At 53.6% G+C, this 25921-nt stretch overlaps 1 protein-coding gene across 1 annotated transcript; it reads left to right on the top strand.

Annotated features, from left to right (window-relative positions):
* Positions 1-652: 652 nt before the first annotated feature.
* Positions 653-20149, top strand: LOC142881430 (ras-interacting protein 1-like). Its single transcript, XM_076015715.1, has 16 exons — positions 653-1305; positions 1827-2141; positions 2598-2833; positions 4423-4754; positions 7222-8010; positions 8100-8137; positions 9240-9430; positions 9522-9634; positions 11511-11730; positions 11833-12005; positions 14349-14496; positions 14888-15060; positions 15171-15480; positions 17979-18103; positions 18400-18539; positions 18614-20149. Exons 1-16 carry the CDS (start codon positions 1178-1180, stop codon positions 18714-18716), a joined length of 3534 nt encoding a protein of 1177 aa, XP_075871830.1. The 5' UTR covers positions 653-1177; the 3' UTR covers positions 18717-20149.
* The last annotated feature ends 5772 nt before the right edge of the window (positions 20150-25921 follow it).

Here is a 25921-nt window from a genome sequence, read left to right as displayed (position 1 = left end):
GACAAAGTGCTGGCTTTTGCAGAAGGCTGTAAACAGAGGGCTAAACATGCTGCTTTTGTACATCAACCAACCAGCCAATCAACTTTTATTCGTAAATTGTTAAATCAATAAACAATAAAAAAGAAGAAGAAGAAGCCTTAATTATCCTACATTGGGGAAATGTACAGATTGTTTCAGATAAGTCAGTCGTGCTGCACTGGAGGGTGCGATGAAAAATAGAAGATGAACAACAACAACAACAAAAACTGGCACTTTAAATTGGACATTAAAGCGGAGCAGGTGCAGCCTTTGCAAGTTCAGCGTTGCGGCCACTAGATGGAGGTGTTTGCATTCTCACGATGGCGAGTAACCTGTTGCTCTGCTCCACGGCTGAGCAGCGATTTAGCCGCCTTGTGTGTGTGTGCGCGCGCGCGCGTGTGTGTGTGTGTGTGTAAACTGCTAGCGGAACTCAAACCAACGCATTTTGACTGGAGGAACCACTGTATACACAAAAATAATTAACAGTAATAAACAATAATACCGCCCGAGTATGACGATCTCGTGTCTTCGTTCTCGCTTTGATGTCAATTGCACACGCACGCGCCTGGCCCCGCCTCTTGCTGTGACGTCACCAGTTGCACCACCACCACCAGCAGCAGCAGCAGCAGCGGGCGGCAGGTCGGTGGTGCCAGTCTCTCCTCACTCCGCAGACCAGTTCTCAGTCGGACGCAGTTAACGGTTCCCAGCCAGCCGGACTCGGAGCTCCAGCATGGGTCGACTGACGGCAGTTCTCCGGCCCGGAGCTCATCACCGGGGCAAAGTGAGCTGGACGCGCGACACTTAACGGCAGTTCTTCTTCTTCCTACTGAAATCTGCCTGGGAATTCAACTATCGTTCGAAACAACCTCCGCCTCGGCTCCTGCTCGGCCCTGGGAGGAGTTCGTGGACTCACTTAACCGGATACTTCTTTGACTTTCAAGTGTTGTGTTGTTTTTTTTTGTGTCGTCCCTCCTCGTCCCCTGGGAGAACCTCTGCTCGTCCCGGCAGCTTTCCGGAGCGAGAGGCTCCGCAGGCGGCGAAGAATGTTGGTTTCTCCAGTCCGCGGCTGCGTCACTGGCTGTGTCGGTTAAAAATCAAAACAAACAAATCAAACTTTATTTGAAAAAAAAAAAAAACCCACAACAACAATAAAACCAGGATGATTTCTGAAGAGAGAAGCAGCCTCGGCAACAAGCAGCCCCTCAACTTCCCGGTGGGTCTGCTCATCCGCTCCCCGAAGAGGAGACTGGCCAAGCTGGGGAGGAAGCCCAGCAATGGATCGCTCCAGTAAGTCGCCGGCCGCAGCTCCAGTTCGACCAGTACCGCGGTAGTGTGGTTTGATGAGGTTTAAACTGTGTCTGAAGTAGAAAACGCGACGTGTGGACATCAGAAAGAGCCAGTTTGTCCGCTCTTTTCAGCGGACAAACTGGCTTCCAAATCAAAATGAACAGATCACTCGGTTGAGCTTGCCAAAGTTTGAACTGTCATTGTTTAACTTTGGGATGATTGATCATTTCCCCCACTTATTGACTTTATAAGATGGATTTAAATGTCTTCATGATTGTTAGACTGTCAATTTCTACAGGTTTCTCCCCGTTTCCCTATAAATAAGGACTAAACCTGATTAATCAGCAACACTGGTGTTCTATTAACTACTGCCAGCCTGCTAGCGCTCTGTTTTCAGTTAAAAAAAAAGAAAAAAAAAATCCTGGTGGAGTCGATCCTAATTTGGATACAACAGCACATCCTGAGTTGTGAAGCGCTGCACCAGTCAGGCAGTGTCCTAATCGCCCTCTTCACGCCGACAGGTCCAACACCTCGGACAGCACGGTCCGCTCGGCCGAGAGCGTGTGCGTCCGGCAGCCGGCCAAGAGCAAGATCCGCCGCCACAACAACAGGTTCTCCACCGTCTTCAAGCAGAGCCCCAGCCTGCAGGACAGGGAGCGCCGCGGCCAGCAGCAGCAGGGGGCGGCCGACGACCCCGCCGAGCTCTCCAGCCAGCCGTCAGTGCCCGGAATCCTCAAGATCTTCGGCAGCGACATCTGCCAGGGCACCAACTACAAGAGCGTGTTGGCCAACACGCAGTCCAGCGCCAAGGAGCTGGTGAAGGAGGCGCTGGAGAGGTGAGGAGACAGAGCTCACGCACGAGTGGATGATCTGTTCAGGAGGAGATTCTTCAACGTGTACGACGAGTTGAAGATGCTTGCTTTGCTTTCATCCAAACCAACAAAAAAACCCGATCTGGATCTCAAGAAAACAACGTACTTAGCCCTCTGTTTACAGCCTCCAGCCAAAACGGGTGGATTTTTAGACTTTAGATGTGTCCAGAAGGGAGCAAAAGGGGCCAAAGCACCTGGCAGTAGGTGGTGTCACTTATCAGAATCCTTCATGATGTCACAAAGGGCTCGGTGGCAGAATTTCTTGAATTTGGATGAAGTAAAGGTTTCTAATTTCTGAGGAGTTCACTAAAATTATTCAGAAAGCATCTGCAGGATGATGATGATGAGGATGATGAGGATGATTGTAGGGCAGAGGAAGATGCGGCTGAGAGTATAACCCCCTCCTCTGGTGACCCCCAGGTACTGCCTGGAGAAAGAGGACGCCTCCGACTACGTGCTGTGCGACGCCATCGGCCAGCCGGCGGCCGACAGCCCCTGGAGGAGGGAGTGTTTCCGGGTGGTGGGCGACCACGAGAGGCCCCTCCTGCTGCAGTCGCTCTGGAAGCCCAAGGAGGGCTTCTCCCGCCGCTTCGAGATCCAGCTGAGGGCCAGCGTGGAAGAGCAGAGCGTGCGGGAGCGGGACACCGTCACGGCAGGTCAGCCGCCGCTCCGGGGGGGGGGGGGGAGTTTTTTTCCTGGGCGGGCATCACTGTCCCGCTTATCTCGGGGTGGAGGGGACAGACGTGGGAGGAGTCACAGATCGGGAGGAGACAAAGGGTCGGCCGAGGCTCCCACTCTTATCTGCGTTTTACTGCGAGGGCCCATTATGGTTCCGTCAAACAGGGCGAGAGAGGGGGGGGTGACGTGAGGTCCTCTCGCCGCTCACTTCCTGCGGCCCGTTGACTTTGGCGCGGCGCCCCCTCTCTGCACCGGGCTGATAGACAGCGTCGCTCTCACGGGTCACAGTTTCACTCTGTCGTCGTTGTCGTCGTTGTTGTTGTTGTTGTTGGAAGTGCTTCAGTGCTTTTCCTTCCTGACAGAAGCTGAACATGTTAGTGCGCACCGCGCTGTGACCCTGCCGAATGAACTCCAGAGTTAATGAGACGTTGGGATTCGGCTCGCTTTCTGCGTAGCCCTCTGATTTTCACTGGTCTGGATGCTGTTGCTGCATTTCAAACACCAAATAGTTTTAATGACCCAAAACTTGTTTGACCTTTTTTTTTTTTTTTTTTTTTTTTTACTAGCAGCCGTAGCTTCCTGTTTGTAGAACGTTCCCTTATTGACAACTGTCTAGCGGGTCGGTTTGGTGAGATGGATGGATGGATGGATGGATAGATAGATAGAGAGAGAGAGAGAGAGAGAGAGAGCCCCCCCCCCCCCCCCCCCTCTCTCACAGCTCACGTCACGCTTCCCCGTCGTCGCCGCCGCCACGGGTTGTTTAGCTCGTCGCAAAACGAGTCATTTCCACAGCAGCTGATAAGAGCCGGAGCCCCGCTGTGGACATTCCACGGCGCTTAACGGCTCTGAACGAGCTGAATGGTGTTTGTGTTGCGGTTGTCAGGTGGTGAGAGTGGCGGCAGCGGCTCGCGGTGGAGGCCGGTGGGCGGAGACTCACTCGCGGGGGGTGGGGGGGGGTGGGGGTCTGACTGACTCACGGCTGTGATGATGACCGGATGGGAACGCTGTTTGGTGTTCGCTTCCCTCTCTGAATGAATGTTGTTGGAATTGTTGCTCCTGCTTTTCCTGTGCTCATCAGCTGCGTTTCCATGAGGTTTTTTTTTTCGCAAAATAAAAAGCGATATTTCTAAAGATTTCTAAATTGTGATTTGCAGGTGTTTCCATTGAACGGTGTGAAGCGCATAAGCCGTAATTATTTTACGTTTGCTTTTGTTTGTTTACGTATTTTTCTCTTTGATTACTTGTAATTACTCCTCCTCCGTCCAATCATAACGCACCATTTTTTTTCAAGTTCAGGTGTTTCCATCAGCAGTTTATGACGGCCATATTTAGGTTTTCGTGCAATTCTCGGGGTCATGGAAACGCAGCGATGGACGGTGCTGAGAAACTCATAGCGGAGAGATTTGACGTATTTTCCGTCGGCTTTGGAATTTACCTGGATAAACTTCTCTGAGCGACCAGTTAGCGCAACAAGGGAACTTAGCGGCACGGTTGTTTTGACAGCCGACTGACTTGAGTAAGATTCCAGAAAAACGCAGAACCCACTCACCCTCTGTGCCGCCCCCAGGACTCAACGCTCAGGCCCGGAAGCTGCAGAAGGGTCGCTCCAGGGTGGCCTCGCTCTTCGTGGACGGCAGCGGCGAGGACGCCGACGGGCTGGGGATGTGGCGGAGCCTGAGCGAGATGGACCTGTCGGCCATGGGCAAGGAGGCGGGGCGGGCGCGGCAGAGCCCCGCCCTCAGGGAGGACCCGGAGGCGGAGGCCGACAAGGAGGTGCTGCGTCTGGGGCAGGAGAAGGAGGAGACGGAGAGCAGCGACGACAACGCCACCCAGTACTCCATCCACCCGCCCTTTGACTTCCCCTACTTCCTGCTGCTGCAGGGCTACAGCCACCGACAGGTGAGGGGTCAAAGGTCACGCTTTCTCCGGTCTGTGTCTTGAGCGTTCTCCTTAAATTTAGCACACTAGCCAATTAGCTTCGACCCCTCCTGCTCTGCGACGGCAATAAAAACCCCAAGAAGCAACAATCTGAGAGCGATAAAATCCCCTCGTTAGTTCTGTAAGTGCTGCCCTCTGCAGGCTTGGAGGCCGACGGATGGCCAGTTCTTCCATTTGTAAGGAACCGTCTCTATCCCGCCTGTGCAGCTCCCAGAGATGGCAAAGGTCCTTCTACAAACGCGCAGATTGAAGGAAACCACACTTTCTGATGTCACAAAGGGTTAGGAGACCTCTCCCTGTATTGTTGACCACGCCCAAGCCAGGTGTTGGCTCCGCCTCGTTCGTGTCCCCTTTCAAAACATGTGTTTTCAGCAGACAGCTGTAAACAGATGGCTACAGATATACAGACAAAGGTGTGAAAAGTGGTGTAATATTGGCTCCTCGGGTTCAAAGACTTTCACTGTTTCCTCAACGTGGACGGATTTGCATGAAGTCACTCACTGGATAAAGACCTTAGAGCTGCCCTGAGTGTCGTGATCATGTTGGTGCCAAACAGAGGCTTAGCGGGAGGCGACCTGATGTAAACAAGGGCATGAGAGAGTGGGATTGAACGTCTCGCTGTCACAACCTGGCAGAGAAAATCCCCCCCAGAGGGGATCTCCTGCAGAGGGCAGGCAGGAAGCGGAGTCGGCGAGGTGCCCTGCGGGACCTGGCGACGCTGGCCTGCGTGAGGAACACAGTGTTCACCTGCCCAGCCAGGAGCCGACCTGCTCAGGGTGTCAGCGGCCAGGAGATTAGAGCGGCGGAGGAGGAGGAGGGGGAGGGGGAGGAGGAGGAGGAGGAGGAGGAGGATCAGCCACTCAGCAGCTATTCTGAGAGCAGGAGGCGGGAACCGGTCTGATCCAGACGTCCAGGCCGTAGCTGTCAGTAGCCGCGTTACCATGACCCCTAGATTTGCACAAAACCAAAATATGGCAATGAAAAACTGGTGACGGAAACTGCGAAACTTGGAAAAACCTCTCAAATGTGGCTGAAAGGTTTTGACGCTCTCATCAGGTGCTTTTTCAGATGTATCCATATAGAGGAATATCGCAGGGGTGTCATGGAAACACTTTTTTCGCATTCAGCGTGACCAGTTGACTGACCAGTTGACTGACCAGTTGACTGAGCAGTGAAAATGGCGCGTTGTGTTTGGACGGAGGAGGAGACGGAAGATTTTTTTTTCATCGTTCTAGTCTTTCAAAGACTTTGTCCAAACGCAGCTTGTGCTGCTGACACTTTTCATTTTGTCCGCAGCCACCCCCCCCCCCCCCCCCTTCCCCTCCTCCCCCCAGAAACAGGAAGTGCCTTCCCGCAGCGCTGTTTGTCCTGTGTGGGGGAGTTGCGCTGACGGTGCAGAAAAGCTCTAACGGCCGTGCTAATGTTAGTGTGAGCGCAGAAGGAACGCGACAAACAGCAGAGTTCAGCCACCAACACAACCAAGGACCCGTTTTTATTCCTGCTTAGCGAGCCACAGTGTTTTCCTGCAGTCAGCGTCCGCAGCCACGCCACACCTCAGACCTCTGGCACGCAGCGGTGCCACGACAGATACCGATTATTCCAGGTGTCCCTTCAGGACTCGGCGGTCTTAAATGCGGCCGACCCGAGGTCAACCGCATCTCAGACGGCGCCGGCGCCGGCGCCGGCGCTGCTGGCCGCGCTCCAACGCCACAGAACCAATCCCGTCCCACACGTTCCTGCCCAGACTGCGGGATTACAGCCGCGGTTACGCAACATTGTAGAAGTTGGCTGCGCTGCGCTGCAGGTGCAGGTGCAGGTGTCTGGACTTAGCGAGAGGCCAGCGAGGTCAACTGAGTGAGCAAGAGTCACGGCAGGGCGACACAACACCAGCTGCAATTCCATGACAGATTTTCGCAAAATAAAAGCGATATTTTGAAAATTTCAATAGACTGCAAGGAGCGATTTGCGTCCAGCGAGACGCCACTGTGAGGAGGATGGCACTGCTGCTGTTGCCGCTGTTCTCATCAGGAGACAGAGAAGAGCAGCGGGCGATGACCTCCTCCGGCCAATCAGAACGCGCCATTTTCACTGGTCAGTGAACCGATCACGTCCGCTGATGTGTCAATGCGAGAAAAGTGTTTCCATGACACTTTTGCGATATTCCTCGATATGAATACGTCGGAAAAACCTCCTGATGAGAGCATCAAGAACCTTTCAGCCACATTTGAGAGGTTTTTCCAAGTTGAGTTGTTTCCATCAGCAGTTTTTAGGTTTTGCACAACAATTCTAGAGGTAATGAAAACACAGCTTGTGTTGAGGTCGTGTTTGCGATGATGACTTGAATTCATCAGCTTCTCCTCTTCCCCCTCCTCCTCCTCCTCCAACTCCTCCTCGTCCCCCTCCTCCTCCACCTCCTTCCTGTTTGCAGGACTTTGTGATCTACCTGATGAGCGGCACCTCCACCATCTTCGGCTGCTGCAGGGAGCACAGCACCGGCGAGGACGAGGAGCGGCTGAAGGTGGACATCCTGCTCTTCGCCCCCGACGTGCTCCCGCAGCACTGCTGCGTCCGGCGGCAGGACTCCAGCGGCCCGGAGGGGGAAGAGGAGCGTGGGGAGGGGGAGGGGAGGAGCCGGAGGAGAACCGTGACGCTGCTGAAGCCGCTGCACGGCGCTCCCGTCACCAGGAACGGCCTCCTGCTGAAGGAGGAGGAGGTGGAGCTGAGCCCCGGCGACCTGGTGGGCCTGGGGAAGCACTACCTCTTCATGTTCAAGGACCCCACCGGAGCGCCGGGAACGCCGCAGGCTCCCTCCTGGATGACCAGCTTGGACTCGGACTCCAGGTCGTCCTGCGCGTCGTGCGGCTCGGCGGTCGAGGACGGGACGTCGCCCAGGAGGAGGAGCAGCAGCGGCAGCAGCAGCAGCAGGAGGAGCAGCAGCAGCAGGAGGAGCAGCAGGAGGCCACCGCCGCCGCGCTGGAGGGACCCGGAGGGCACGGAGGCCCTGCTGAGCTACCAGCCGGAGCAGGAGGACCAGGTCCTGCAGGAGATCCTGGACAGGGCGGACGCCGCCGCCGCCAGCGGGGGCGGGGACGTACCCAAGCTGACAGCAGCGTTCCTGCTCAGCCTCTGCATCCAGCACTCGGCCGCCACCTTCCAGCCGGCTCAGTTCAGGCAGCTGCTGCTGCGGGTGGCCAGTGGGATCCAGCAGGTCACATGGGTGAGTGAGGGAGGGAGGGAGGGAGGGAGGTCAGGTCTTCCATCACGCCAGCAGAGCTTCAGCGTTTCTCCTTCTCTTGTGCGTTGCAGGAGAAGACGAAGGAGCTCGCAGCCGTCCAGACCGAAACGTGAGTAGACGCATTTTAAGAAGGTTCCAGAAATAAACCAGCAGCCGCTGCTGCTGCTGCTGCTGCTGCTGCTGCTGCTGGGTCACACGGCACACAGCAACACCTCCAGTTTTACTGTCTGGCTTTACAGCTTCCTGCTCGTCCAGGAGAAGCTGCTTTTTTTCCCCACTGTGTGCTCGCACGTAAAAGCAGGTTTCCTGCAGCGTGTGAGTTTTCTTAAAGGCCCCCGAGTCGGTTCGCTTTAGTGTCCGGCGCCGCCTGGTGACACGGCCCCGGCCAGCAGGTCAGCCAAGGGGTCGGAGGTCGTCTGTGAGCAAGACAGTTCACATCCGGCCTGGTTCCAGTCAGACTGATAAGATCTTCTGGAAATAAGTTAAAGAAAAAAAGCTCAAGTTAAATGAAGCTGATCTTTTTTTTTTTTTACTCTTTAAAAGGCAAAACCAAAATCAATCCACTTTAAATCATTGTTGAATGGTGGTCACTGTTTTGTTGCAATTTGTTGGGAATGTTTCTGCCGGCCTCTCCACAAAAAAGATCTTTTTTTTTCACTGACCAACAGCCAAGCAGGCAGCAGGTGCAACAACAACAACATCACCGAGTCAAAGAATGAAAAACACTCCACCATGACGTCTATTTTTAAAGCAGTTAAAAAGGCCACAGGTCAAAGGTCAAACTAACAAGAAGGGGGAGGGGTCAGGAATAGAAACGGCTCTCTGGATTATCAGAAACATGTCAGTTCTGATTCACTACACAGGGTTTTTTTTTTCCTTGCAGTGACTCATTTCAAATGAAACAATCTGCACGTCCAAAAAACCATTTGGCTCCCGACTCCCGAACAAATAAGGAAGCGAGCCGACGCCAGGAACGGAAGTCAGCAACATTTGTCGGCTGACGGGAAAAAAATAAAAAACTGCGGTTGAATAAATAAATAATTAACGCTTAAAATTTTCCAAAGCACTTTTTCGGGTTGCCGCAGAATAATATTTGCCAGTGTCGAATGACTTTGCTGATTCACCTCCAGTCTCTATCCGTCCTCCCCGCGGCTCAGCGCCGCCCTACTGGTGGGTTGCTGCTCTAACCTGGGTCTCTCTGCCTGCACCAGGAGCTGCGGTGAGCAGCAGCAGCAGCAGCAGCAGCAGCAGCCGGACCCCCTGCAGCTGCTCAGCGTGGACGAGCTGAGTCCGGGGCTGCAGCCGCTGCTGCTGTGGATGGCCAACTCCATCGAGCTGCTGCACTTCATCCAGCACGACGTCCCTCAGCTGCTGCCCTGGAGGCGGGAGCACGACCACGCAGGTGGGTCGGCTGGCCGTCGGCCCGGCTGGCAAAGCCCAGAGCGCCCTGTCTGGATTTATCGTCAATTCATTTTGGGTTGTTTTTTTCCCAGGTCTGCCAGACGCCGAGGTGTCGTCCACCCGGGTGGCCTGCGAGGAGGCCATGACGGTCCTGGAGGAGGTCATCATGTTCACCTTCCAGCAGTCCGTCTACTATCTCACAAAGGTTAGGGTCGCGTGCAGGAAGCAGGAAGCGGGACTGTGTAAACAGCCGCCGTGCTCCGTTTTCCAGAAAGAAAAACACGACAGCGGGTCTGGAAAAGAGCGACTCCTGACTCCGGCCAGATAGCGAGCAGGACGACTCGTCCACGCGGCTCCTCCGGCCGACGCAGGGCACGCGCAGGGTCTCCAGTGCGCTGGCTAGTTTGTGGTGAAAGTGGTTGAAGCGCAGAAGGACAATTCTAAGGGGACTCGACTCTCCTGGATCTCTGAAGTGACGGAAGCAGCGGAGCAATTAGACACAGACACATCTTTGATGGTCAACTCTGCAAGCAGCCCAAGTCCCAAGTCGCAGCCTTGTGGTCCACCAGAGTCAAAACTACTGCTGCGCTCTCATAAGCTGCGTTTCCATGACCCCTAGAATTGTGCAAAACTTAAATATGGTCATAAAAAACTGGAGATGGAAACAGCTCCACTTGGAAAAGCCTCTCAAATATGGCTGATAGGTTTTGACGCTCATGAGGTGGTTTTTCGAACGTATAAAAAAAAACTCATGCAAACACATCTATAGTTTGACTTTTCAGACGCTGTGTTGCTGTCGTTGCCCAGTTGTTGTTTTTTGAGTTGTGTGGTCTTGTCACACTCAGGCGGTTAACTGCAGGTGGCCTGCTGTTTGCAGGCGGCTGACAGGCTGCAGGCACTGCGGCTGTCAGAGGAAGGAAGCAGGAAGAGAACTTCGGCCAATGCTCAGCCAATACTCAGCACGCAAAGAGGCTCCCTGCACTTTAATGTGTGTCTCATTCACGTCGCCTTGTTGTTGTTGTTGTCGTTGTTGTTGTCGCGGTTGCAGTTTAGTCGCTCGTCTTTGTTTACACTCACAATCAGCTCCGGGCCGTGATTGTCGGTTGAGGAGGTGCAGGGAGGAGCGGCAGCGCTGAGCTGCCTGGGTTATCGTGGGAACGCCCTGCCGCCAGCGCAGAGGAAGCCCAGAGCGGAATAGAAGCTGTTCACTTGACTTCCTGTCGAATGTGGCTGTGACTCTCGACGGTGTGCGTCCCCTCGCAGCCTTCCTCTTTCACAGACTGAGAAACAAAGACCTGGCCTGACCCCAGAGAAGCGGCTGCTGGAGACGGGGACAGAGCGCTCCGTCCCTATCAGGCGCCTCCGATAAGAAGCCGGCGAGCAAACAGTGAAACCTCTTGAATTTTTGCTGAGCTCCACTGTAACCTATCAGGTGACACCTCCACCCCCCGCACCCCCCCCCCCAATGCTCAGCTATCGCCGTCTCTTCCAGTTTGTGCCAGGTCACCCTCTAGTCATGTTTAGTGGAGCTGGCAGGTGATGATGTCAGGCCTTGGAGGGGTTGCTGTGTGTGTGTGTGTCGGAGGAGCGGGGGGGGGGGGACAATGGGAGAAGTGTGTCACACAGGCGGGTGGCGACAGTCGGGAGGAGTTTGTTTCACTCTGTGACTCTCATTCGTCCTTTGCTGGCCTTGGACGCCAACTTGGCGCTCGCTTTGTTTCCGTACGTGGAAGGTGAGGTCCCAACAATCACAGTCGACCACACAAGTTGTGAGTCATCTGATGGATCGTGACATCAGTCGCCACCGGTGCCTCGAACCAGTTGAAGCTGGTTGAACTATGAAGGCAAAAACAGGTCTTTTTTGCTGGGTTTTTTTTTTAAATCTCCGTAGTAACAAAATGTGATTCGCTCTCTGCTTCCTCCACCCGTCTGTGGTCAGCAGACGACGACACGCAGTCCTTATTTTTACCCCTCCTGGTTAGAAAGCTGACGCAGGCACACAAACACTCAAAGACACACACAAAAAAAGCCCCCAACAACCCAGAGCAGCGACTGACCGCAGGCGCGCCGTCTCCCCGCAGAGCATGTACTCGGCCCTGTCCGGCCTGCTGGACGGGAACCCCTTCTCAGAGAGCGGCCAGCTGCGGGTGCCCGGCGGCCTGAGCGCCATCCTGGAGGTGCTGAAGGAGACGCTGAGGCTGCTCGCCGCCTTCCAGGTGCACCCCGACATCTCGCTGCAGCTCTGCGCCTACCTCTTCTTCTTCATCAACGCCTCGCTCTTCAACGCCCTGATGGAGAGAGGTGGGACCTGCGGGCTCCTCGCTCGGCCTTGAAATGACTCCCCAGGCCCTCACACATCGCTAACGGGCGATATTTCTTACTCTGCTCCTTGTCCTCCTCCAGGCTCTGTGTCCGGGTTCTACCAGTGGTCCAGAGGTGTTCAGATCCGGGCCAACCTGGACCTCCTCATGGACTGGGTCCAGAGCACCGGCCTGGCCGACCTGGCCACCGACTTCTTCCAGAAGCTCTCCGCCGCCGTCAACCTGCTGGCCACGCCCAAGGAGACCCTGCTGCAGGTGGGAGGGCGTCCGTCCTTCTGTCCACTTCCCTTCCGTGTTTTCATTGTCGTCAGAAGCTTCACATCGTAAATGTTTACGCCGGCCGCAGAAATCCCCCCCCCCCAGTGTGGGGAAATGTGAACCTTCGCTCACCTCCCCGCTGCCGAAACAAAAGCCCGCAGTGGTGTTTACAGCATCTTAATGTTGGCAAACATTCTGACGGCCGTGACTAACGACGCCGTAAAGTTCTGGGACAAAGCTGGCGAGGCATTCCGCCTCACGGTTACAGCGGCGTTGGAGGAGGAAACGGCCTCGGGGGACAAAGTGGCGGCGGCGGCGATGACGTGGGCCGGACTCACCACGCCGTCACTCATACACAGCGTACACAACACGCTCAGGATATCCAACAACTCATCCTGAGCCCCACTTGTCCTGAAGTGCGCTGAAATACCGCCAGCAGCAGCAGCAGCAGCAGCAGCAGCTCTTTGATGTTGATTGACTCCCACAGTCGGGCGCACAGGTCGACACCAGCGGCTTCTGGCTCCGTGTTTGTGTTCCCTGCTGCCGGTTGGCAACGGGCCGAGCTCGCCGTCTAATCCCCCCCCGTCAAGTGCGGCGCTCTCTTAGCGACCCGTTCAAAGCTTGTTTTCACTCTCGCCCAGCTCTCGCCTTAGCCGCTTATAAAACTCTGGGACACAATGAGCTCCTCACATGTCAGGAACGGCCTCCGCCCCTCCACCCCCCCACCCCCTCCATTCCAAAATCGCCCTGGTCCACCTGGTCCGCAGGTGAGGAGCTGCTCAGGTGTGGAGGCGCTCACATGGTAACGCCGCCGCGTCGCGCTACATCAAAAGAGGTTTCAGATTAACATTCCACAACATGAGCGTCAGAACTTCGAGCTCCAGTGTGTAATATTGGGAGATTTTGAGAAGAAACAGCGGCATCAAGTGGCTATAGCGCTCACCCTCTCCCCCTCCCTCTCCCGAGCTTGCCAGTGAACTACGGTGGCCTGCGCACGCAAAGCTGGACACCTCGTCCACTTTCTTCTTCATTGGTTTGTTTTGAAGATGCGAGTGTTCATCCGAATGACAAAACGTGCTGTCAGGTGGACCTGGATTGTCCACACCAGGCTCCCTTAGAAATACAGCGGTGCAAGATGGCATGGCATCCCTAACTGGGAGCAAGAGCCCCGTTCTGTGAATACTCTCATATATAAATAAGAACTGTTCAAAAGGAAGGAAAACCAAATGATTTTACCAATATCTCAGGCTAAATTTCACACACTGGACCTTTAACTCACGTAAAAGAATTCACTTTAACTTGACGTTCCCACCGAATGGAAACAGATAAAAAAAAAACTATCAACTCTCACCACAATTAAGAACCCATGTTGTTTTAATTGATAGTGACCTAATTTGCCCATTGATCGTCCTTTCATTTCAGTATATTTTATGCACTTTAACAAGAATTTCAGACGTTCCAATCAGAATAATTAGAGGAGAACCTGGACACCTGAGGTAACAGCTGCTGCAGGTCAATGCCTCTTCTCCATGTGACCAGCTGTCTGGAAGATGGCCTGCGTTGGTCTCGGCCCTGGCATGAGCTCATGTTGTGGCTCCGGGGCGCCAAGCGAGCACACACCCTCAGGACACATTTTTCCCTCTTTTTCCTTTTTTTTTCCCCCTACGTCTGGAGTTCCCTCCCCTCTCGGAAGCTGCTGCGGTCGGCCGCTTGTAAAAGACACCGGCCGGACGGTTTGTTGTGCAAAGGGTCATTTTATTTTAGGAAGCAGCCCGACGTTAAATCCCAGACATAACAAAACATTCTGAAATTTCTCTGTCTTTTCTAAGCGGCGTTTAAACTTCTTCAGCTCAGTCTGGCTTTTTAGAAGAAGGGCCGGGAACGCGATGCTCAACCTGCGGTCGGCCGCCCCCCTCGGTGGCCCCCCCGACGGAGTCCAACCTTTGTTATTCTAGTCTGTCATGGTCGTCGTCGCAAACATCCGACGCTGGTCTTCTGCTGCTGCTGCAGAAACTCAAGTGTTTCACAACGAGGCCCAGAAATGTTCGACAGCGACCACGACTGAAAATACGTCCCGCCGCCGTCAGACTGAGGAAGGTTTTTCCCCACGGAGGCAAACTGTTTACACTGGAGGCAGACCGACCTTCAGAAATGCCACATGAGAGGGACGGCAATGACTTTGTGAAGAGGGGCATGATGGGAAAGCTCTTGTTTGTCGCGCTCCAACATTGACACAGTGACGGCAAACAGTCGTGTTTTTGTGTGGGTTTTTTTTTTTTGCCGTTTTGTGTTGTTTTTCTTTGTGTGTCTGGACGTTTACGACCTGCGCGTCTCTCTCAGGCGTCCTGGTCGTCTCTCCGCACCGAGTTCCCGGCCTTGAACGCAGCACAGCTCCACCACATGCTGAGGCAGTACAGCGGCGGCGGCCGAGCCTGCCCCGCCGGCTGGGCGCCATCATCGGCCGACGCCGAGGACGCCGTCAGGACGGGTGAGTTCCCACGATGCACTGGTGCTGACCGCAGTCTGTCCCCAGTCCCGCTCCACTGAGCAAGAAGTGAGGAGAATAACAGAGTCAGAGAGGGATGAAGATTCCACTTCCTGCTTATTGACTTGTGGAGTTGAGTTGAACCTCAGTTCTCCACTGAGGTTCATTGAAAATCCACAGTTTCCTCCTGGTTCTCCTCCTGGTTCTCCTCCTGGTTCTCCTCCTGGTTCTCCTCCTGGTTCTCCTCGGTCAAAAACCCTCCTGCTCCTCATTTCCAGCTCTTAACGAGCTCGCAGCTCTACACGTTTCTGACACAGCGTCTCCGGGTCAGACTTTTACTGGACAGCCTAACGACGCCGGGCCTCTGGCGCCGCGCCGCCTTCTCTTCCTCCAGGCGACGTCCTGCAGAGCTTCGACAGCCACCCGCCGCTCATCCTGCCCAGCAGCGCCTTCCACCTGGAGCTGGGCAAGGCCGTCGGCGAGCCGGCGCTCTTTGATCAGCTCCGCCGCCTGCAGGAGTTCGTCGGGCGGCTGCCCCGCCAAGAAACCCGAGCCGGACGCCACCAGGTAACGAGCTGCCGGCGGCAGGAAGGAGAGCAGGACGTCCAAACATCTGCTGATGGTTGAACTCTGAGCTCCTCTGAACCCAGTCTCCCACCTCCACCTCTGACCTGCAGGACCCCCCGCCCACCTGCCCCTCCCTGCACGCTCAGCCAGAGCCAGAGCCAGGACCAGAGCCAGGACAAGAGCCAGGGCCAGAACCAAGCCCGGCTCTGGGCCGAGGAGCCCACGGAGACCTGAGCAGCTGCGAGGCCGTCCTGACCCAGAAGTTGAAGAGCCTGCAGCTGCAGAACAGCCTGCCGGGCCAGGCCGACCTGGTGTCCCACAAGAGCCTGGCGCTGGACCCGTCCTGCCTGCTGACGCCACCCAACACGCCGCAGGGGATGGAGCTGGCCGAGCTGGAGGCGGAGCTGCAGCAGGCGAGAGGTGACGAGCGGCGGCATAAATGAAATCAATGTGTTCAAAGCGGACAAAAGCCTTTTTTTTTTTTTTTTTTGAAGTAAAGGTGTCAGGTAAAACTAAAATAAGCGATAATAAATAAAGGTCGTAAAAATGAAGGTCAGAATCAGATGAAAAAAAAAATTTAAGTGTAAAGGAAATTTAGATCATTAAAATAGAAGCAAAGCTGAAAGTGACAACAATTGGTCACAATAAACACAGTGGTGGGCAGCAAAAGTCGAGGATGGATGTGACTCAGAGTCACAGAGCAGAACTGTGACGCAAACAGGCGGTGAAGCTGGAGGATCGAAGGACTGAAGGAGAGTTTTCCAGGCGGCAGCGCCGCAGAAACCTTTGCCCGGCAACAGGAACCGTAAAAACGAAAGAGAAGCAAACATGACGGCACGTTGAAAAGGCTGCAGTGACACACACACACACACACACACACACACACACACTCAAACTGTGGCGAGTTCGTCCTGCCGCCACCAGGAACCTTCGCTCACCTCGCCGCTGTGACTCCGCCCATCATGAACGGCTCTGAGTCACTTGACCCGGTGAACCAGCTGCATACTTGTCCCTGCCGGTTCCTGGTCCTCAGAGAGGTTCCCCCAACCTGCCACATCCCCCCCCCACCCCCCTCCCGACATCAAAGAGCTCCCCCGGCCCACACTCACTCTGACTGGAGGTCAGGAATTTGAAGTGGCGAGGCCCAGCCGGGCGGGGCCGGCCGTGCGAAGGAAGGAGCAGCTTCCTCTCCAGGCCCCTCATTGTGTTTGGACGCCTACATCATGAGGTCATCGCAGGGAGGTTCTCCCCTCCTGCGCCGCGCTGATTAGATTCATCATCCAGCCTGTGACCTCACAGGGTAAAAGTCCCGGAGACGTGGAGGAGCCGCCCGGGGGGGGGGGGGGGGGGTAGTTAACACTACCAGTTAGCCCTGTGTTTGCAGCCCTCTGCTCAAACTGCAGAGCTCTGAGTGGGACCTTCTCTTGGAAGGTTCTACCAAACACAGGCAGGCCTTCGGAGGGCGGGGCCTACACCTGACAGGGGGTGTGGTCACCGTCCTGGAGAGAAACCAGTCCCTTTGTGACATCACAGAGGGCTGAACTGTGTGTTTGAGCACAAGTGGAGCAGGATGAAGAAATAAAGGCTGAAGAAGAATAAAGGTTTCAGAAGAGGGTCAAGCTAGGGTTAATGGACACACACACACACACACACACACACACAGAGACCCCCCACTGTGGCCATGTGCTGCGACAGTGAGGGGCTTAAGCCCAAGACTTTGCTTGAGCTTAACTTAACTCTCATTGGTCGCCGGCTACATTGTATTTTCTCTCCAAGTTCCTTCGGTTTGAGTTTGTGAGGATTATCAACCATCTGGCAGCGACACTCTGTACCGAGCTCACCGGCAGCCGCTCAACTATTGAACCGCCTCCAGTTGACGCTGCTTCTTGGGAGTCAGATGATTAAAATGGTTTGGATTTGTAATATAGTCAATAATTAATTAATTAATCCAATTTCCTCAAAGTTAATTATGTCGAGGAAAATGAACTCTTTAAATCAAATTACAATCAAGAGACAAACAGACGGCTGATCGAACAGCCGACACTCACATCAGTTACAAAGAGCAAAAGTTTGGGAAATGACCTTTTCCTCCACAGCCAATCAGGAGCCGAGCCCACCTCCCCCACCCCCCGCAGCGCTCGTGCGGCCCCGGCTGTATCGTTGTGCTCTTGGCTAACGGCTAACGTTATTTTGATAGTTTGCTAATCCTTTAATCTGGGGCCCAGGAGTCGCAGCGCGGCCGTGATGTCAGGAGAGAAAAGAGCCGCGGACGAGCCGTCATGGGAATTTACAGTTGGATTGGCGCGTGGAATCCTGATGGCCGGCAGCTTTGTTTTCAAGGGGTGTGGGGGGGCTCCCGTGTGGGAGGAGGGGGAGGGGTTGGGAACGGACTTACTGGGGAATGTGACTGTTGTGGGATTAACGTGTAACCTGGCACAGGAAGTCCCATTCAGGGCCCGCGGGGATGCTAACATGCTAAAGACCTCGAAACCACAGTTTCAACCTGGAAATAGTTACACTACCAGTTAGAAGTTTGGACACAGCTGTTTCTTCTTTATCTTCACTACTTTCTACACTGTAGATACACACTGAAGACATCAAATATATATGTAATATTGTTCACATTTTCCATATGTGTTTATTCATAGTTTTGATGCCTTGAGTGACAATCTACAATGTAAGTAGTCATGAAAATGAAAGAAAAACCATGAAATCAGAAGTATGCGTCCAAACCTTTGACTGCTAGTGTACACAGAGTCGAGTAGTTCCTTTTCAAGGTTTGCATTGCGAGTTTGACACTTGTTTGTAAGAAATGTAGAAATGCAAATAAGAAATGCTCAGAAAGTGTTGCTCATCAGCGACACTTTGCCTCGAAACCAAGAATTTCGTCTGACGTGTGTCGTGTTTCTTGGGTCCAGCCAGCGGAGACTCGGCCGAGCAGCAGCACCAGGACGTGGTGCAGGAGGAGGACAGAGAGGAGGTTTTCACCGTGGAGCTCCGCAGGGGGCCTCACGGCCTCGGCCTGGCCCTGGTCGACGGAACGGTACGCTGCGCTCAAATAAAAACACCATACAGCTCCAGATAAACGAGCATATTTAGCCCTCTGTTTACAGCCGCCTGCTAAAACTAATGCTTTTAAATGTTTGGACGGGATGGGTTTCTCACAAGGCAGAGCCTGACCTCGGTGGTGGTTAATCAGAATTATTATCAGAATTATCATCAGTAGTTAATCAGAATTGGCTATCCCGCAACCGCCCACCAGGGGGCAGACCTTGACATTCGGGCTCCACTCTTGAGTGAAATTGAATTTTCCTTTCTCCGTGTGAACGCCTGGCACAGAAAACTCAGCTGAAGATGAGCGGCATTTACGTCAAGTCGGTGGTCCCCGACTCGCCCGCCGCTCGCTGTCGCAAGCTGAAGACGGGCGACCGCATCCTGGCCGTCAACGGCATCAGCCTGGTGGGGATGGAGTACAGCGTGTGAGTGTCTCTGCCCGCGCAGACAAACGTCTTCCTGCCAGTTGTCGCATCTTCACCCGTGTTTTTCCTCTCAGGGGCCGGGAGCTGATCCGCTCGTCCGGAGACGAACTCCGACTGCTGGTGGCCAAGATGGACTCCAAGTCCAGCGGCGGGAGCTCGGCGTCGGCCAAGTGCTGAAGGAGGAGAAGGAAGAGGAGGAGGAGGAGGAGGAGGAGGAGGAGGAGCGGCCGACGACAAGTGCAATTGGAAGGAGAAAAACCTTGCGAGAAGACGTGCGCTTGGTTCCTCGCTGCCCAAACCAAAGGAAAAAAAAACAAAACAGACTTCCTGCTTCTCCCGTCAGGTTTTATCAGCTGCTGCCGGAGCGCTGAGACAATCAGCCAGAGCAGATGTTCAGGAGTCTGTTTTAGAAACGAACCCCACCCCTCCCCCACCCCCACTGGTCACAGCTGCTTCCAAACAAGCCGTGCTTCCTCACAGGAAAAGGGCTGACAGGGTCAGATCTCCACTGGGCTGCTGCAGGAGCCCATTTGTCTCCAATCACGGGAATTATTTCACGTCTAGCAAACCTCCATCTGCCCTCTGTTGTTTGTTTTCTATCTGTTTGTTTGCACACTACAAATCTCTTTTTTTTTTTTAATACTGACTTTGAGATGAAATGAGGAGGGAAAGCAGATTTTTCCAGCGCATCACCAAGAACATTTCCAAAGAACGACTCCCTGTCTGTTGCATCTGCAGATCCACACGTGGGAAAAAAAACTCTAACTTTGACCTCTAAGGAAGCTGTTCAGGTTCAGGTCTTCAACACGATGAGGAGGTGACTGACTCAGAGTGAAACGCCTGCAGTTCAGACTTGTGACTCACTGCCGAGAGCCAATAAAACGACCCGGTGCGGAAGGATTCCGGAGGACGTCGGCGCAAGTTGACGTCTGTTTTTACAGCTTCGTGATATTTACATGCTGTTGGTGAGAGAGAGGATGGAGGGAGGGAGGGAGGGAGAGGAGGGGGAGGAAGCATATCTGCATTTTGTTTTCTTTTGCGAACCAGCTCAGCAACAAGTCGGCCTTCAGTCATTGCACATTTGTTGTTGTTGCTGTCGTCATTTTTCTGTCCAAACGAGCCGTCTTTTTCTGCAGCAGCAGGATGAATCCGAGCAGCAGCAGCAGCAGCAGCAGCAGCAGCAGCAGCAGCGAACAGTCAGTCGGCGAGCGTGAAGAGCCGAGACGTTTCCCCGCAAGAGACCAAAAAGTATTTACTCAGGACAAACGCTGAACACACTCCACCACCAGGAGAGAGCGCAGAGGACGCTTCCATTATTTAAAAGCTACAAGCAGACGAACCTTTTGCCAGCCGCTAAACAAGAAATGAATGAATCAACAGCTAACGAGACCTTCGTGCTCGACAGTCGTCTTCCAAAATTGGCGCCGCCCACCTTCCATCGTGCCAGTAAACCCACACACACCTGCAGCGAAAGGTTCCCGTCTTTGTGCTATGCTAGCGCGGTTAGCTCATCCAAATGTTAACAGTGTTCAAGTGTAACTATTCTGTTTTGTAATATTTATATTGTATTTTTGGAAACTATATGGAAATAAATACTATTTTGTCTTTGACTTTTGCTTATTTGGCCTTTTTTTTTTTTTTTTGGCCGATGCTTGATTGACAGGGCCAAGGGGGTGGAGCCAAGACTCATGTGACCAACCGACCAATTGCCTTCTTTAGTGGCTTGAAACTTCAAATGGAGGCAGAGTTGATTGGGAAAAATAAATGCTAGGACGCACATCTGGGTTTGGTTGGGAGGGGGAGTGGGAGGGGCTCGTGCTCAGCTGTACTGCAGCCGGCCACCGGGGGGAGACGCAGATGTCTCCGCGTTTCCTTTAATCAACAGTTTAGGTCAACACTTTTTCCCTCGCGTACTTAAAAATTCCTCATCCGTCTGAGTCTTCTTTAAAAGATGCCTGTGTTTTTGTGTGCGTCAGCTGTTGAAGGGAGGAGCAGCAGAAGCAGCAGCAGCAGCAGCAGCAGCAGCAGCAGCAGGGCGTGTCGGCTGCACGCCGGGCTGCAGAGGGCGCCGCCAGCAGCTGTTTATAGCCCTCTGTGGTTTTTCCACTGACTTCAACACCGGGCCTCCGCTGCTCTCAGCGCCGCCGCCACCCTTCTCTTGAAACTACAAAGTCTCAACACGTCTCACGCTGTTATTGAAACGCCGGCGCACATCTGAGTGGCGCGCAGTTAAAGTGCAGCCGGGCCCGAAGTGCTGAGGTGCTGAGTGTGAGGCCCCTCCTGCTGCTGTTCACACGGCAGGCGGTGGGTTCACTGCGCCGGCTCGTAGTCGCTGAGCTGCTCCGAAAAACCCAACTGCCTTTGTTTTAAGGTCGGGCTTTAATTTTCAATTGCTGCAGTAAATGCTATGCTATGCCACTGCTATAAAAATGACGTGTCTTATAAAATCTTTGAAGGCTCGGCCTGTTTTTTTCATTTTCGAAAAAAAAAAATTTATGAGCAGTACATCTACTGAACTACCCGAACGAGGGAAAACAGTTTGTGAGACTTGTGCTAATTGCTGGCAGCTGACAGAGGCCTCGAACGCCACGTGGGCGCTGTGATCTGACACAGACTGGAGCGGGCTGAGGCATTGTGGCTATCGCAGCCGCACCACTGGGGTTGTCAAGATGTTCAGCACCGCCGACCAGTCAGCAGTCACCAGGTTTGACGGAGAAGTCAGGTGATTCAACTCGGACGGGAAAGTGAAGCTCTCTCCAGCGACAGCTCATCCTTCCTGCTCGTCTTCCATTCCCAGAGACCCTCCCAGAGACCCTCCCAGGACCCGCTGGGTCCGACCAGTCCGGCCCACGGACAGGACATCCTGTCTGGGGGCCGACGACTGTTGAGGACTGACGTGTGTGGTTTGTTTCCCGGCCGGAGGTGAAGATCCCAGTAGTCATCGTCTTCACATGACAGTGACGTCATGACTGGAAAATCCTTAAAACAAAAGGTTTTACAGTTCTGTTTTATTTGTTCATCTGCGAGATACTGCAGCAGTTTCCAGGTGTCAATGGAAACACCTGCAAATTGCAATAGCACTTTGCAGGTGCTATGCTTTTATTTTGTGAAAAACCGTAATGGAAACGCAGCGGTTGAGACAAACAAAGACAAACAACCACACTCACACACACACACACACACACACTCTCACACACACACACACACACACACACACACACACACCTCGGGTCGATGTAGAGTTTCCAATTCACTTCACATGCATGTTCTTTGACCGTGGGAGGAAGCCGGAGAACCCTGAGAGAACCCCTTCGCAGACACAGGGAGAACATGCAAACTCCACACGCCCGTGTCCTTCTTGCTGTGAGGCCACAGCACTCACCACCGCACCACCACGGTGAACGGCATCTTCATCAGGATCTTCAGAAGCAGGCTGCCTCTGGAGGAACAGACCAGGACCGGACCAGACCAGGCCGCTGACCTCAGACTGGAGCTTTGCTCTCCCTCCTCCTCTAACGGAGCAGCACAGGTGTGCTGCTGGAATGCAGGAGTGTTGGAAGGAAGGAGGGTCAGGAAAGTCTTTCCTGCAGTTTTTTTTTTTTTTTACGAGCGGCCCAGTTTGGCCAACGATATTCTGGGCCCTAAACAAACACACTGCGGCACAACGTGACCTGGGCGCCGTCTGTTTCTGCCGCAGCCCAAAGTGTCACGGACAACATTTCCTGACGGTTTGGGGAGGGTGTGGGTGTGTGTGTGTGTGTGTGTGAGTGTGAGTGTGAGTGAGAGAGAGAGAGAGAGAGAGAGAGAGAGAGAGAGAGAGAAGGTGGGAGGGTGGTTGGTTGTGAGCCTGTGAGACGGCACAGGGAAGGTCACAATCATGGTTTTCGCTGAACAACATAAAAAAAAAATGACTGACTGCAGGACAAGAGCAACGACCACAGAAAACAACGACATTCAGGCCGCAGCCACAACAGTCACTTGCAGATTTCTGTTTATGTTTTTGCAACAATCAGTTTCAAAAGGGCCTGTTTTAGGCAAATACTCCAAGGATATGAACTTCCGGCAGTGGCAGAGAATATTTAGCGAACACACAGGCCGCCAATTCCGCTGCTAGAAGCCTTCTGGCGCCACCACGTGGTCAAAGTCAGTAACAGCACGCCGCTGTTCGCCCTCACCTGTTTTCTGGAGGCTTTCTGGAGGTCTGACGGCGTGTCAGTTACAGTCAGTCTTCTGCCACCATGCGACGAGTGAAGATAATCAGGGGCTCATTACAGCCCCCTGGTGGTGCGGGTAGGGAACCTCACCCCGGACTCTGCTGCTGTGAGAACTGAACAAGAGAAAGAAGAGGGAAAAGAAGAACTGAGGTCTGAGGTCTGCTTCAGCTTCTCTGACTTTCTATCAATGCTGCTGGTGTCACTGAACAGCAACAAAACCTCGCTACAACAAACCTTGAAAGAGCGTGTAGTTTCTTCTCTTGCACGCCAGATGGCAGCAAATCACCTGTGACGTGAGATCAGTGATTTAGACGGCAACATCAGTTTAATGCAGTGATGTAGTGAAGGTTAAGCTTCAAATATTCTTTTTTTTTTTTACAGAAAAATGTGTTACAAATCAAATGTAGTAGTAATAATAATAATAATAATAATAATAATAATTACAATATATAATCTTTTAATTTGTCCTATAACTCTTAGTACTACTACCTTAATACCTAAGCCTCTTACCCCAACCTTATCCCTAATATTAAACAATTATATTAACTTCAAGTGAAATTAGAAGCTGGATGAAGTCAGCATCACACTGCTGCTGCTGCTGCTGCTGCTGCCACGGCAACAAAGTTCCTGGAGAACCCACAGAAGCCTCCCACTAGGGACCAAATCATCCCTCAGCCTTCGTCGGGTCCATTTATCTAATTAACATTTGAAAAAACCATCTTTGTCCCTGCACCTCACCGGACTCTCTCTTTAATAAGGTGAGTAATGTGCAAAAAATGTGCCGTGATCATGACTATTGAAAAAAATAAAATAAAATGAAAATCGTGTTCTGACTCATCGTCTGCGGATAAAGACGAGCTCCCCTCCACGAGCGCCGCTTTGTGTCGCCGAACAAAACCAGCGAGCGTCAACTGTTGGTGAACTGTGCTGCTGCAGAGTCTCTCCAGGGATCAGACAGGACGTGTTTTCACCAGCGCGTCCGTCCAGCTGGAGGACAGACTGAGGTAAGATTGTTGGTGGCTCAGACCTTATCGAGGAGTCTGCCCGTCTTCACAAGACCGAACCTGGGTCTGTGGTCAGTGGTGGTCCTGCACACACACACACACACACACACACACACACACACACACACACACACACACACACACACACACACACACACACACACACACACACACACACACAACCATGACAGGCGTTGTGTCCGTGGATTCAAGAGGATGTTGCACCATGAGGTTTGACTACAAGACTAAAGGTCAAAGGTGAATCAGTCATCACACCTGTGTTCCGACCAACAGAGCTCGCTCCTCCTGATGACGTACTTGATGTACTGAACGGTATTGAGGCTGTCCCTTATCTATAGACACACTCGAGCAGATTGGCTGCAGTATGAAGGAATGCAAGAATCTACAAGAACAACAAAGTCTAATACAGTTCGCTCAGGTGCACAGCGCACTGACGGCCTTCCACTGCATCGGGCTGCAGCGCCACGCGAGCACGGTGCAGCGAGCAGAGCGGTTCAGGCCCTGACCTCTGACCTCTGACCCTGCTCTCATCCTACAGCATGCATCCCATTATTTAACTGAAGATCAAAGAGAACTCATTTCGCGATCCATCGTTGGCACCCAGCCCGTGTTACACCGACCTTAAGAGGCAGGTTTGTGGAGAAAGGCATGCTGGGAAATTGAGTCCAGCAGGAGGTACTGTAGCTCCCTGGCTTTTGACATTGACTGGGATTAGGGGGGAAAACTGGACGTGAGCCGAGCCGAGCCGAGCCGAGCAAGGACTGATGGGACACGACCTCGACTGATGGAGCTCCAGATGTTCTGCACGTGCAGCTGATTTATTTTCCTTTTTCTATTTCTGTCCGCTGGTAAACAAAGCAGGACACGAGCCTCAACATCTAATCTCAGGCTCCCAGATTAAGAGTGTGTGTGTGTGTGTGTGTGTGTGTGTGTGGCTAGTTGCTTGTTATCATAACCAACTAACTCATGAGCGTCTCGGGCCTCCTGCAGGAAAACACAGTGCGTCCTTCAACGTCCAACGTGTGTGTGTGTGCGTGTGTGTGTGTGTGTGTGTGTGTGTGTGTGTGTGTGTGAGAGAGACTGTGTCTCTCATCATTCGTGCACGTCTCACTGTCGGATGACAGCAACACAAACCGTGCGTCACCCAGCAGTTGCTTGTGGAACATGACGGGAATCAGGATTGAAATTTGAAATGGAGTGACGCTGTTTGTTGTGTTGGAACAGATTAATGCAAAAAATGTGTCCAACTGCTTTATTTATATATTCATAATTGATACACTCAGCCATTAATGTTGTTGTTTGTCTGTCTTGCTAGCCTTGCTGGCTTGTCTTTGTCTGTCTGTTAGGTTTCAGGTTTTTGGCTGTTTCTCCTCCACCGTCTGACGGCTCTGACGTCCCGGCTGAAGCCTCGCTGGTGATCCTGGTGTTTACGCACCTCCAGTGTGACCACTTTGTCCTTTTCCTTGCAATGAATCACTCAGAGGACACGCTGGTCCTGGGAGAGACAAACACCACAGTCACCTGCTCCTCCTACTCCTCCTCCCACTCCTCCTGCTGCTCCTCCTCCTGCAGGCGGCTGCTCCCCCTGCTCCTCCTACTCCTCCTCCCACTCCTCCTGCTGCTCCTCCTACTCCTCCTGCAGGCGGCTGCTCCCCCTGCTCCTCCCACTCCTCCTGCTGCTCCTCCTACTCCTCCTGCAGCTCCTCCTCCGGCAGGCGGCTGCTCCCCCTGCTCCTCCGATTCCTCCTGCTGCTCCTCCCACTCCTCCTGCTCCTCCTCCTGCAGGCGGCTGCTCCCCCTGCTCCTCCCACTCCACCTGCTCCTCCTGCTGCTCATCCTCCTGCAGGCGGCTGCTCCCCCTGCTCCTCCCACTCCTGCTGCTCCTCCTCCTGCAGGCGGCTGCTCCCCCTGCTCCTCCTACTCCTCCTACTCCTCCTGCTGCTCCTCCTCCTGCAGGCGGCTGCTCCCCCTGCTCCTCCTACTCCTCCTGCTGCTCCTCCTCCTGCAGGCGGCTGCTCCCCCTGCTCCTCCCACTCCTCCTGCTCCTCCTCCCACTCCTCCTGCTCCTCCTCCTCCTGCTGCTCCTCCCACTCCTCCTGCTGCTCCTCCTGCAGGCGGCTGCTCCCCCTGCTCCTCCTCCTCC

The sequence above is a fragment of the Nelusetta ayraudi genome, unplaced genomic scaffold (assembly GCF_046127955.1).
Source record: "Nelusetta ayraudi isolate G7.1 ecotype Tasmania unplaced genomic scaffold, CSIRO-AGI_Nayr_v1 ptg000195l, whole genome shotgun sequence".
NCBI lineage: Eukaryota > Metazoa > Chordata > Actinopteri > Tetraodontiformes > Monacanthidae > Nelusetta > Nelusetta ayraudi.
Note: the sequence above shows the minus strand (reverse complement) of the source record. Positions and strands in the feature narration are given on the sequence as shown.